General features: G+C 45.3%; 2 protein-coding genes across 2 annotated transcripts in view; both read right to left on the bottom strand.

Moving 5' to 3' along the window:
• The window catches only part of LOC137419019 (indolethylamine N-methyltransferase-like), a 38,652-nt gene extending 26,908 nt beyond the window's left edge, over nucleotides 1–11,744 (bottom strand). The window contains exon 1 of the mRNA XM_078767024.1: nucleotides 11,734–11,744. Within this exon, the coding sequence (XP_078623150.1) occupies nucleotides 11,734–11,744 (11 nt within the window). The remainder of the gene's footprint in view (nucleotides 1–11,733) is intronic.
• A 129-nt stretch (nucleotides 11,745–11,873) lies between these two features.
• Nucleotides 11,874–12,782, bottom strand: LOC137415030 (olfactory receptor 10H28-like). The gene has a single exon (XM_068100585.2). The coding sequence runs from the start codon at nucleotides 12,780–12,782 to the stop codon at nucleotides 11,874–11,876; it is 909 nt and encodes a 302-aa protein (XP_067956686.2).
• Nucleotides 12,783–13,247: the final 465 nt, after the last annotated feature.

The following is a 13,247-nucleotide window of genomic DNA, read 5'->3' as shown; positions in this document are numbered from 1 at the left end:
GAGAGACACAGGGGCCCATCAATCTTTAATGCTTGAAGGCATTTTGCCATGGTCCGAGGAGACGGCAACGGGGGATAGTGTTCGTTTACAGGGGATCGGGGGCGGTGTTAGTGCTCCCCTTCAGGTCATCCAGTTGGAGTCCGATTTGGTGTCAGGACCGGTCACCGTCGGTTTACAAGCCACGTTTCCTGTAGAGGGTGTATCTGTGGTTCTCGGGAATGATTTGGCCGGGGGTCAAGTTTATGGTAACCTGAGGGTTGAGAAAGAGCCCAGCAGGGAAAATAACACCACACCAGCTCGGGATGGTGACAAAAGTGCCAAGTTATTTGTAGGGGGACTGAACTTCAAAACAGAGGAAGAAGTTCTGACCTCTGTCTTCAACAGATATGGGCCGCTGGTGGAAGTGCGGTTGGTAAGAGACTGGGAAACGCAACAGTCAAGAGGGTTCGGCTTTGTCACGTTTGCCAGCACAAAAGACGCCAGAGAGGCAGAGAAGAATTGGAATGGCAAGGATTTGGAGGGTCGGACCATAACAGTAGGGAAGGCATTTCGTAGGCGTCGAGAGGTCTACAGGAGAGGACAACTGGGCGGTAGTTTTGGTGGTGGCCGCAGTCAATATTATTATGGAGGCTCCCTGAGTTACGGCCGCTCCCGAAGGAAGAATTGGCAAAGTAGTGGCCGAGAAGAAGACCGGTATTCAGGGGACTACAGGGACCAGTGGTCCCACCCTAATTATTAGGGACGTTCCGAGAAGTTGAAGCACTGAAGGCGGCGGAGCCGCCGAGCCAAGATTCCAACACGAATTAACCGTGAACGCCGTTCCTAAAGGCGCCCATGTAGAGAACTTTCCTGCACGGACTAACCGTGAACTCCACGTTCCTCAAGGCGCCCATGTAGAGAACTTTCCTGCACGGACTAACCGTGAACTCCGCGTTCCTAAAGGCATCCATGTAGTGAATACTCGGCTTGGCCTCCCGGAAAAGTGCTATCGAGTGGCTTAACTGGCTTTATTTTTAAGTGATAACTGTGCCCGGGGGGAATTGATAATGTGGGGGGGTTGAGTTATCTGGTTTATTTCTCCAAATTGGCCGGCAAAGAAAGTTTTCGCTGGGTTCAAACTTTCTTTCTTGAAGGGGGGGAGTGTTACATATTTATGTGAATGTATGTGAATTACCATGCAGGTGTTTGCTTCCGTGTGTAGTATATTAAGTTGTTGTGTAGTTGTTGTGGTTGGAGGGTCAGGAGCCCTTCTGAAAGAGTGGCAGGAAACGGAAGTGGCCGGAAGCGGAAGTGACGGGAAACGGAGGAGAAAAGACACGAGGGAAAGGAAGGCTTCTTTTTCCTCGCCCCGCGACGACGAGAAGGTGGAATCGACCTTACGCTGCGCGGAAAACGCGCCGTTGCGAAACGTCTGGCGAGAGGAGTTACCTGGGCGGTAAATACCTTTGGACACGTCCAGTCACTGTGAGTTCGTGCACGAAACCAAGCGTCCGGGACAGTTTGCCCCGTCTACAAAGACGCGTACGGGTCCGCACGTTGGGCCTCGCTCGCGTCGGAAGCCGCGCTGGGTTTTGCCCCGTCTACAAAGACGCGTACGGGTCCGCACGTTGGGCCTCGCTCGCGTCGGAAGCCGCGCTGGGTTTTTGCCCATCTACAAGGACGCGTAAGAGTCGCACTTGGGGCCTCGCGCACGTTGGACGCCGCGCTGGGTTTGCCCCGTGGCTTGGCAAGGAGGTGCGCTGCAGCCGCGGCCCCAGTCCGAGACGGCACGTTTAGAGCACGTCCGCCCGGGGCTCGTTCAACCGCCCGTGTGCGGAGAGGAGAGACATTGACCACGGAGGGAGTCAGGAGTGGGGCTCACGTGAGGAATGTATAAGATTAAGATGGCCATCTTAGAGTTTGTGTAGATGAGTTCACATGGTTGTAATATTGATTGTGCATTGTTGATGGTTGTTGATTGCTCAGTGAATATATTATTGATTATTCCGGATCCTTGGTGTGGGGTTTCTTCTTGACCGGAATTCATATTGATTGCGTTACGAAAGCGTATAAACCATATATCTTTCTGGCGGGGTCCCTCCCACGGTCCGGGGGTCACCAAGACCAGGTAGTTACCGGGAGGACCACGTAACAGTAACCATGACCTTTCGATATAAAAAAAAAACAAAAACAAAAGAAAAAAACAATCTGCTTCTAGCTTTTGTTTGGTCAACCAACACAGTGACCCAATATGCAAATTATTAAATATTTCAGGTCAATTGCAGGAAAATTAATGATTTTATCCACTTTGACCTTTTGACCAAATTCTTAATCTGCCTTCTGCGTATTATCATGATCAAGCTTTGTTGAAAAATTGACGACAAATGCTCAAATGGTAAAGAAGTTACTGCCCGGACACACGCACACACACGACTTGGAGGTACTCACACTCTCTTCTAAGTCCGTGTAGCCTGGGTTCGAATCCCGACCCAATTATAAACGGTCAGCCCAGTGTTTCACAGGCAAGGATGATTCATCAATGTGTGCGCCAGTCCCATTAAACCAGGAGTCCCATATACCAAACATCTCACGGTGTCCTTTGCGAAGAGTAGGTGAGCTATCTCCGGCACCCTGAAACGAATTCCAAATTCCTGCCTTAACTACTGCTGGGAAGGCAATGGCAAACCACCCAGTGTAACCCTTGCCAAGACACACAGTATGGTACATCATAATCTGAGAAAGTGACTTTAGTTAAATCCTTTATTTGAATTCTGAAAGGTCATCCCTCGTTAACTCACATTCACACTGTTAACTCCACCCTTTGACCAATAAGTTATTGTTAACCATCCTGCTAAACCTTGCGGGTTTCAACGCTTTTATTTGGTACAAGTAAATGGAGTAAATGCAAGTGCATATCAAATTATCTACTATATAAGAGAGATGTCTGTCTGTGTGTGTCTGTCCGTCTGTCTCTGTCTGTCGCCATTTTTCTCAGAGATGGCTGAACGGATCTTCGTCAAACTTTCAGAGGTGCATCAGTGAGTGCCTGGGAGTGTTTTCGGCAAATAATAATAATAAAAAATTGAAAACAAAAGTTCGTTTTTTTGGAGTTCAAAAAAAAAAAATCGCTCGATAGTGCCTAAGCTTTTTTAAATTAATGACAATTATATACAAGAACACATTTGCATAAATAAATACAAAACAATCACCAGACATTTGAATACAAATAAATCAAACAATTCTGGAAGTGTATGAAGTTGGTAGTATGGCTTCTTCTTCTTCCTGATCGGCATCACACTTAACTCAGAAACGTGATGAATGCCACATTCACCCCATTCACCCACCAGCATAAATATGAACTCCCTTCCTTTCCTCTCCCCCTGCCCTTCCCCCCCTCCCCCATCTCTCCCCCTAACCTCCTCTATCCCCCTAACCCCCCTCTCCCTCCTCTCCTCCCATTTCCCCCTCTGTCCTCCCCCCCTCCTCTTTCCCCTCCCCCCACACCCCTCCCCTTCCCCCCTCCCTCCCCCCACACCCCTCCCCTTCCCCCCTCCCTCCCCCTTCCCCCCTCCCCCACTCTCCCCCCATCACCCCTTCCCCTCCTCCCCTCCCCCCCTCCCCCCCCGTCCAGCAACGCCGGGTACTTCTGCTAGTACACAATAGAAAATTAGAAAGGTATTCATTGGAGCATTGACCCGACCACGTGGTGTCGGTCCATACGAAAGCATAAATAGACATTTGGAATTTTTTGACCTTCATATCCGAAGATAACCATTCACATGAAACATCCGAAACATCTGGTCATGTTGTTTCGAGTGCAGGAGCTGCTGCCCAGACAGTAACCACATTATGAGACAGCGGGTGGGTGCAACCTGGTGTCAAGGAACCTCCAAAATACCAGACCACTTGTGACCCCAAGTCCAGGCTGGAATTTGTATAATTTAATCAGGGTGCCTGCGATAACTCGCCGACTCTTCGTGAAGGACACCGTGAGATCTTTAACGTCGGCTCCCAGCTATCCTCCCAGCCCAAACAACCCATTCATTCACATGAGTCAGTGTGAATGAAATCCGGGACTTTCCATAAACAATGTTTTAAGTCAAAATTTGGTCTTAACCTGTAACCTTAGATTCACACAGACCAAAATGCAATAGTTACATCATCGGTGAATGTCAAACCCACCAATGAAGTCTCAACAAAAACGGCCAGAGGCAACAACAGAGTGTAAGCGCTTTCGAAAATGCATCATATCCTTAACCGCCGATAATGACGTCACTGCGGGGGTTCAGGAAGGCAGACTTCCAAATTTGCGCAAAAGGATTTGCCGATTCCAATTTGAAAACCTGAAACCACGTCCGGGTCCATTTAGTGTCAAAACAAAAAATCCTGACTACACGTGGGAGGACTTTTCACTGTTTGGGACCTTTCGTTGTGCAACAACTGACTAGTGAACTTCCGTTTTGAGCGCGTGTCATGACTCATGTGTCATGTCGCGAGTGAATTACTCTACGTGTCATGCCTATTCCGCCTTTTAGTCGCATTTTACGGTTTCATTTACTCTTCAATCAGCGCCTCGCTGCTTATCTCCAGATATTTTTCTCTACCCCAAATACAATGCTGGCTTCACAATGGGGCCGATGACGCCAGGCCCACAATCAGAAGGGGTCCGTAGCGACCAGGAGTTTGTGTACACATTGTGATACGTTTCAACAAACAATATTGTCGTGTTACTGGGGATTAAGATCCTCCAAGGTAACGGGTAGCCGATCGAGCTTTACACTCTGAGGCGTTCAATCCAATGGCCGTGTGAATACGCATGGGGTATGAGGGCAGCGAAGGGTAGCGAAGCTCTTACCTGTACGGATCCCACTGGACGTCTTCGACCCTGGTAATCAACTCAAACTGACAAGGAATTATAATACAAAAATACCGGCTTTAATGAAAGAAAGGCTGGTAACAAAAAAATGCACAGTAAAACTAAAATTTAAAGGGGGAGATAAAATAAAGGCCAGGGGTGAAGGGCCTTGGTAAGAGAGGTGACCAAGAACCCGATGGTCACTCTGGCTGAGCTCCAGAGATCCTGTGTGGAGATGGGAGAAACTTCCAGAAGGACAACCATCACTGCAACACTCCACCGATCTGGGCTTTATGGCAGAGTGGCCAGACGGAAGCCAAACAGTTCAATCTTGGTTTCATCAGACCACAGAATCTTGTTTCTCACAGTCTGAGAGTCCTTTAGGTGCTTTTTTGCAAACTCCAAGCGGCTTTCATGTGTCTTTCGCTGAGGAGAGGCTTCCGTCTGGCCGCTCTGCCATAAACCCCAGATCGATGGAGTGTTGCAGTGATGGTTGTCCTTCTGGAAGTTTCTCCCATCTCCACACAGGATCTCTGGAGCTCAGCCAGAGTGACCATCGGGTTCTTGGTCACCTCTCTTACCAAGGCCCTTCCCCCCTCCCTAACCCCCCCCCCCCTCATTGCTCAGTTTGGCCGGGCGGCCAGCTCTAGGAAGAGTCCTGATTGATCCAAACTTTTTCCATTTAAGAATTATGGAGGCCTCTGTGCTCTTGGGAACCTTCAATGCAGCAGAGATTTTTTTGTAGTCTTCCCCAGATCTGTGCTTCGACACAATCCTGTCTCTGAGCTCTGCAGGCAGTTCCTTCGACCTCATGGCTTGGTTTTTGCTCTGATATGCATTGTCAGCTGTGAGACATTATAAAGACAGGTGTGTGCCTTTCAAAATCATGTCCAATCAATTGAATTTACCACAGGTTGACTCCAATCAAGGTGTAGAAATATCTCAAAGATGATCAAGAGAAATGGGAGGCACCTGAGCTAAATTTCAAGTGTCATCACAAAGGGTATGAATACCTATTGCAATGTGATATTTCAGTTTTTTCTTTTTAATAAATTTGCAAAACTTTCTAAAATACTGTTTTCTCTTTGTCATTATGGGGTGTTGAGTGTAGATTGATGAGGGAAAAAATGAATTTAAACGATTTCAGCATAAGGCTGCAACGTAATAAAATGTGAAAAAAGTTAAGGGGTCTGAATACTTTCTGAATGCACTGTATATATATATATTAATAAAAGTGTAAAACATGGCGGGTTGGAAAAGTTTTATTTGACAGTGCAGCCTTGCGAGCGATATATATATATATATATATATATATATATATATATATATATATATATATATATATATATATATATATATATATGTAATTATATATATATGTAATTATATATATATACATATATACATATACATATATACATATATATATATATATATATATATATATATATATATATATATATATATATCAGTCACTATGCGACCTTCATATCATCAGTGGAGAACCGCCAGCAAGGTGTCCCATACAGCTGCTGCTGCACCTTGCTGGGAGCGATAAGCTCCGCCTGCCACGCGGTAACGTTATCTCTGGTATCCACTCATCATATGGAGTCGACCTGGTTGCGGTTGGGAGTTACTAATAATGGTATCTGTAATCTGGTTCTCCAACCTAATGAGCGGACAACATGACGTCATCGCCACTGGACAATATCTCCACTGATGATATGGGGGTCGCAAAGTGACTGATATAAAAACCGAAAGGGTCACAGAGTTACAAGTGTATGGAAAGCCTCACTGCGTTGCCCTGATGAAGCCCCAACAAGGGCGAAACCAGGTCGGTAACTGTGAGTTTTGCATGCACTTGTGACAGTATCTGTATTTATAATCCGTAATGACGCACTGCTAGATGGTTCCTCTGGAACTTTGCAGGCAAGGCGGACGTGCATGGCGATGACGTCATGTTGTCCGCTCATTAGGTTGGAGAACCAGATTACAGATACCATTATATATATATATATATATGTATACATTAATAAAAGTGGAAAGAAAGTTTGTGTTATTTGCAAAGAGTAGGCTGTTTTTAACCACTATTTTATTACTTGAGAAAATGGAAGATTTTTTCAAGTATATTGGTTGGTGATGTGCATTATTCTGCCTGTTTGTTTGTCTGGCTGTCTGTATGTCAATCACCTACAGGGCACAATTTTCAGCCGATTTTGACGAAACTTCACCAAATGGTAGAGTTGGTCATAAGCAAGTGGCGCATTGATTTTTAGTTCAAAAGGTCAACATAGGCCAAAGGTCAACAACTTAAGTCAAATTTGTAAAATCCGATTGACTTGAAATTTGAAGACGATTTGCATATCAGGTCACTGATTTCAATTACCAATTAATTTGAGGTCAACATCAGCTAAAAGGTCAACATAGGTCAAACATCAAAAACTTAGGTGAATTTTCTAAAATTTTCAATTTCCATCTGATTGACTTGAAATTTGAACAGGGTTTGCAAATCACTTTACTAATTTCAACCACCAATTGTTTTTAAGGTCACATTTGTTTTAGGGATTTTGCAAGTATCGTGTTCTGCACGACCTCTTTCTTGTTTATATTTTTTCACTTATTATTTATTTTATGTGCACTTGTGTATATTTCCTTCTGCCGTCGGGCTACCATTGCTGGCACCCCAGTGGCAGCCACCTCCATCTGCAACTTAACCTTGTAAATAAAACTTATATACAGCGTTGTGCTGTGTTATAGACTACTTCTTTGTCGATCTCGTGACTTTTGCATTGGATCCCAAAATGGCGGCCCACAAAAGGTTATTCTGGCCTTGCACAAATTAATAAAGGGAAGCATATGTTGGGATTTTTGTTGTTGGGGGCTTGCCATCAAATAAATTCTGCAACACCCTGCCTTTCCATAATTCCAGCATTACCGATAATAGCGATGGCTTTGATAATGCTCTCTTCTTGTATTGAAGATCCTCACTCACACGATTAATTACAAAATATCAAGTTTATTGAGGATATCCTTCCGATCCAATGTACTTACTATGCGTGGTCTGTGCTGCAGGGTGTTGGTTCTGCCGAATCAGTTTCTTTGCCAAGGGTTTTTTCACTTTTCAGTTTCAGTTTCTTTTTTTCACAATTAACTCAATCAAACAAATACAAGGCACACATCATGCTGGCGGGTTTGCCATCCCCTCTCCCAGCAGTCGTTGGGCAGGAATTTAGCCATGGTGCCGACGATGGCTTGTCTAGTCTTTACCTGTTCACTTCAGACAGAACACCCATTGATTAATCACCCTGCCTATGAAATCACGGGGATGGCAGTTTATAGCTGTGTCGGGATTCAAACCCAGGCTAGATACCTTAGAGAGATACCCAGGCTAGATACCTAGATCTAGATACCTAGATAACCAGGCTAGATACCTAGATACCAGGCTAGATACCCAGGCTAGATACCTAGATACCAGGCTAGATACCTAGATACCTTAGAGAGATACCCAAACTAGATACCTAGATCTAGATACCTAGGTAACCAGGCCAGATACCTAGATACCAGGCTAGATACCCAGACTATATACCTAGATACCAGGCTAGATACCTAGATACCTTAGAGAGATACCCAGGCTAGATACCTAGATCTAGATACCTAGATACCTTCGAGAGATACCCAAACTAGATACCTAGATCTAGATACCTAGGTAACCAGGCCAGATACCTAGATACCAGGCTAGATACCCAGACTATATACCTAGATACCAGGCTAGATACCTAGATACCTTAGAGAGATACCCAGGCTAGATACCTAGATCTAGATACCTAGATAACCAGGCTAGATACCTAGATACCCAGACTATATACCTAGATACCAGGCTAGATACCTAGATACCTTAGAGAGATACCCAGGCTAGATACCTAGATACCTTAGAGAGATAACCAGGCTAGATACTGAGATAACCAGGCTAGATATGTAGATACCAAGCTATATACTCAGTCTAGCTACCTAGATACCAGGCTAGATACCTAGATACCTTAGAGAGATACCCAGGTTAGATACCTAGTTCTAGTTACCTCGATAACCAGGCTAGATACCTAGATACCAGGCTAGATACACAGGCTAGATACCTAGATACCAGGCTGGATACCTAGATACCTTAGAGAGATGCCCAGGCAAGATACCTAGATCTAGATACCTAGATACCTTCGAGAGATACCCAAACTAGATACCTAGATCTAGATACCTAGGTAACCAGGCCAGATACCTAGATACCAGGCTAGATACCCAGACTATATACCTAGATACCAGGCTAGATACCTAGATACCTTAGAGAGATACCCAGGCTAGATACCTAGATCTAGATACCTAGATAACCAGGCTAGATACCTAGATACCCAGACTATATACCTAGATACCAGGCTAGATACCTAGATACCTTAGAGAGATACCCAGGCTAGATACCTAGATACCTTAGAGAGATAACCAGGCTAGATACCGAGATAACCAGGCTAGATATGTAGATACCAAGCTATATACTCAGTCTAGCTACCTAGATACCAGGCTAGATACCTAGATACCTTAGAGAGATACCCAGGCTAGATACCTAGTTCTAGTTACCTCGATAACCAGGCTAGATACCTAGATACCAGGCTAGATACACAGGCTAGATACCTAGATACCAGGCTGGATACCTAGATACCTTAGAGAGATGCCCAGGCAAGATACCTAGATACCAGGCTAGATACCTAGATAACCAGGCTAGATACCTAGATACCAGGCTAGATACCTAGATACCAGGCTGGATACCTAGATACTTTAGAGAGATGCCCAGGCAAGATACCTAGATACCAGACTAGATACCTAGATAACCAGGCGAGATACCTAGATGCCAGGCTAGATACCAGGCTAGATACCTAGATACCTTAGAGAGATGCCCAGGCTAGATACCTAGATACCAGGCTAGATACCTAGATAACCAGGCTAGATACCTAGATGCCAGGCTAGATACCAGGCTAGATACCTAGATTCCCTAAGAGAGATACCCAGGCTAGATACCTAGATCTAGATACCTAGATAACCAGGCTAGATACCTAGATACCCAGGCTAGATACCTAGATACCAGGCTAGATACCTAGATACTTTAGAGAGATACACAGGCTAGATACCTAGATACCTTAAAGAAATACAAAGGCTAGATACCTAGATCTAGATACCCGGCTAGATACCTAGATACCAGGCTAGATACCTAGATACCAGGCTAGATACCCAGGCTAGATACCTAGATACCAGGCTAGATACCTAGATACCTTAGAGAGATACCCAAACTAGATACCTAGATCTAGATACCTAGGTAACCAGGCCAGATACCTAGATACCAGCCTAGATACCCAGACTATATACCTAGATACCAGGCTAGATACCTAGATACCTTAGAGAGATACCCAGGCTAGATACCTAGATCTAGATACCTAGATACCTTCGAGAGATACCCAAACTAGATACCTAGATCTAGATACCTAGGTAACCAGGCCAGATACCTAGATACCAGGCTAGATACCCAGACTATATACCTAGATACCAGGCTAGATACCTAGTTGCCTTAGAGAGATAACCAGGCTAGATACCTAGATACCCAGACTATATACCTAGATACCAGGCTAGATACCCAGACTATATACCTAGATACCAGGCTAGATACCTAGTTACCTTAGAGAGATACCCAGGCTAGATACCTAGATCTAGATACCTAGGTAACCAGGCCAGATACCTAGATACCAGGCTAGATACCCAGACTATATTCCTAGATACCAGGCTAGATACCTAGTTAGCTTAGAGAGATAACCAGGCTAGATACCTAGATACCCAGACTATATACCTAGATACCAGGCTAGATACCTAGATACCTTAGAGAGATACCCAGGCTAGATACCTAGATACCTTAGAGAGATAACCAGGCTAGATACCGAGATAACCAGGCTAGATATGTAGATACCAAGCTATATACTCAGTCTAGCTACCTAGATACCAGGCTAGATACCTAGATACCTTAGAGAGATACCCAGGCTAGATACCTAGATCTAGATACCTCGATAACCAGGCTAGATACCTAGATACCAGGCTAGATACCTAGATACCAGGCTGGATACCTAGATACCTTAGAGAGATGCCCAGGCAAGATACCTAGATACCAGGCTAGATACCTAGATAACCAGGCTAGATACCTAGATACCAGGCTAGATACACAGGCTAGATACCTAGATACCAGGCTGGATACCTAGATACTTTAGAGAGATGCCCAGGCAAGATACCTAGATACCAGACTAGATACCTAGATAACCAGGCGAGATACCTAGATGCCAGGCTAGATACCAGGCTAGATACCTAGATACCTTAGAGAGATGCCCAGGCTAGATACCTAGATACCAGGCTAGATACCAGATAACCAGGCTAGATACCTAGATACCAGGCTAGATACCTAGATACCTTAGAGAGATACCCAGGCTAGATACCTAGATCTAGATACCTAGATAACCAGGCTAGATACCTAGATACCCAGGCTAGATACCTAGATACCAGGCTAGATACCTAGATACTTTAGAGAGATACACAGGCTAGATACCTAGATACCTTAAAGAAATACAAAGGCTAGATACCTAGATCTAGATACCCGGCTAGATACCTAGATACCAGGCTAGATACCTAGATACCAGGCTAGATACCTCAGAGAGATACCCAGGCGAGATACCTAGATATCTCAGAGAGATACCCAGGCTAGATACCTATATCTAGATACCAGGCTAGATACATATATCTAGATACCAGGCTAGATACCTATATCTAGATACCAGGCTAGATACCTAGATACCTGTGTGTACCTTAGAGACGAGTGTGTGTACCTCTCGGCCATCCTATCAGCTCAGGATGTCCTAACTATTACCATTATCAAATTATACTGTGTAGTTTATTAATATACTGTACATGTATATGTAATTTATTGATCTTAAAGGTGTTGGATACATTGATTGCAGTTGCCGAGTCACGGAAGTCTTGTAAAATATTTCGATACTTCACTGCAAATGCTCTTAAAGAAGGAGGCGAAACTCGCCCGGATTTCCTGCGTCCGTAGTCCGAAGATGAACGGGTTAACAGCTGCCGGTGTCACAATCACGATGAGGTCCAAGACGGAGCCAAGCGCAGGGCTCCTGATAAAACGTTTAAACGCAGCGACGAAGAGCATGCAGGTAAAATGTACCGAGCACACGGCGAGCTGTGTGAAACAGGTGTGCAGCGCCTTCCTGTTATCTTTGCTGGGGAAATCCCGTCGGCATTTTCGGACGATGCAGCAGGTGGAGAAGGCCGCGGTTAACGCGGTTAATCCGACCACGGTGTAGACCACGCAGGTGGAGTATACGCTCGGCAAGCGGACGTTCCTGCAAGCGCTTTTCGCAACGATAGGAACGTGGCACGTGACGTCATATATGACGATCGAATCGTCACAAAACAGCAGCATGGTCGCAACCGCGGGAAAAGTGGCTCCGAGCGTTATCCCGAGGAGCCAGACGAAGGCGACGAGCTTGGCGGCGCCGTTCCCTTGCGCCACCAGGTGCACGTACCTGTACGGGTAAAAGATGGCCCAGTGACGGTCCACGTACATCAGGATGTTGTTGAGGAAGTGCTGCAGGAGCGTGAAATACATCCAGAACATTTCGAGCAAGCAGGTGCTGAAGGATACCCGTCGTCGTGGCACCAACACGCTCGTCAAATGAGCGACGATGCCGAGGATCCCCCAAAACACGTCGGCCACGCAACTCGCGGCGATGTGCAGCAGCACGGGCTTGTGGAGCCCGCGGAGACAACACGTGCCGATCACCGCCAGGTTGGTCACCGTGGCCAAGCACATGAACACCGTGGAGAGCACCACGACGTCTCGGCGACTATTGTCCATTCCAGAAAATACGGACGAATCGAAGGTGACGGTCAGAGGGAGGAAGCTCCCCTCGGTTTGGTTCATAGTTTTACTGCAAAAATGACAGCAGTGAAAAAACCATGAAAAAATAAAATAAACTGCAACGACACTCTGTAGAGAGCATACCTCCACCTGGTGAACAGTTTACTTTTTATATCCCAGAAAATCACAATACAGAATCACATTTAATCAAAATCAATCACAGGTATCACCATAGGTCCAGTCTTTCATACCCTGATCTACCCCTCGTTTTTGGCCCGATCGCTCAATGGTGAAGAATCACTTAAAAATTAAATAACTCTCATATCCAAATCCATATTAAAATCTTCACCAAAACCGAATCGATTCTTCCTTGTCACACACACACACAACCTGTCCAAATTTCGTCAAAATCCGTCTCCACAACTTTTTGAGATATCCCGCTATGTATCGTTTTTGGCCCTA

This window comes from Myxine glutinosa, chromosome 13 (assembly GCF_964187855.1).
Source record: "Myxine glutinosa chromosome 13, kmMyxGlut1.1, whole genome shotgun sequence".
NCBI lineage: Eukaryota > Metazoa > Chordata > Myxini > Myxiniformes > Myxinidae > Myxine > Myxine glutinosa.
This window is presented reverse-complemented; position numbering and strand designations above follow the sequence as displayed.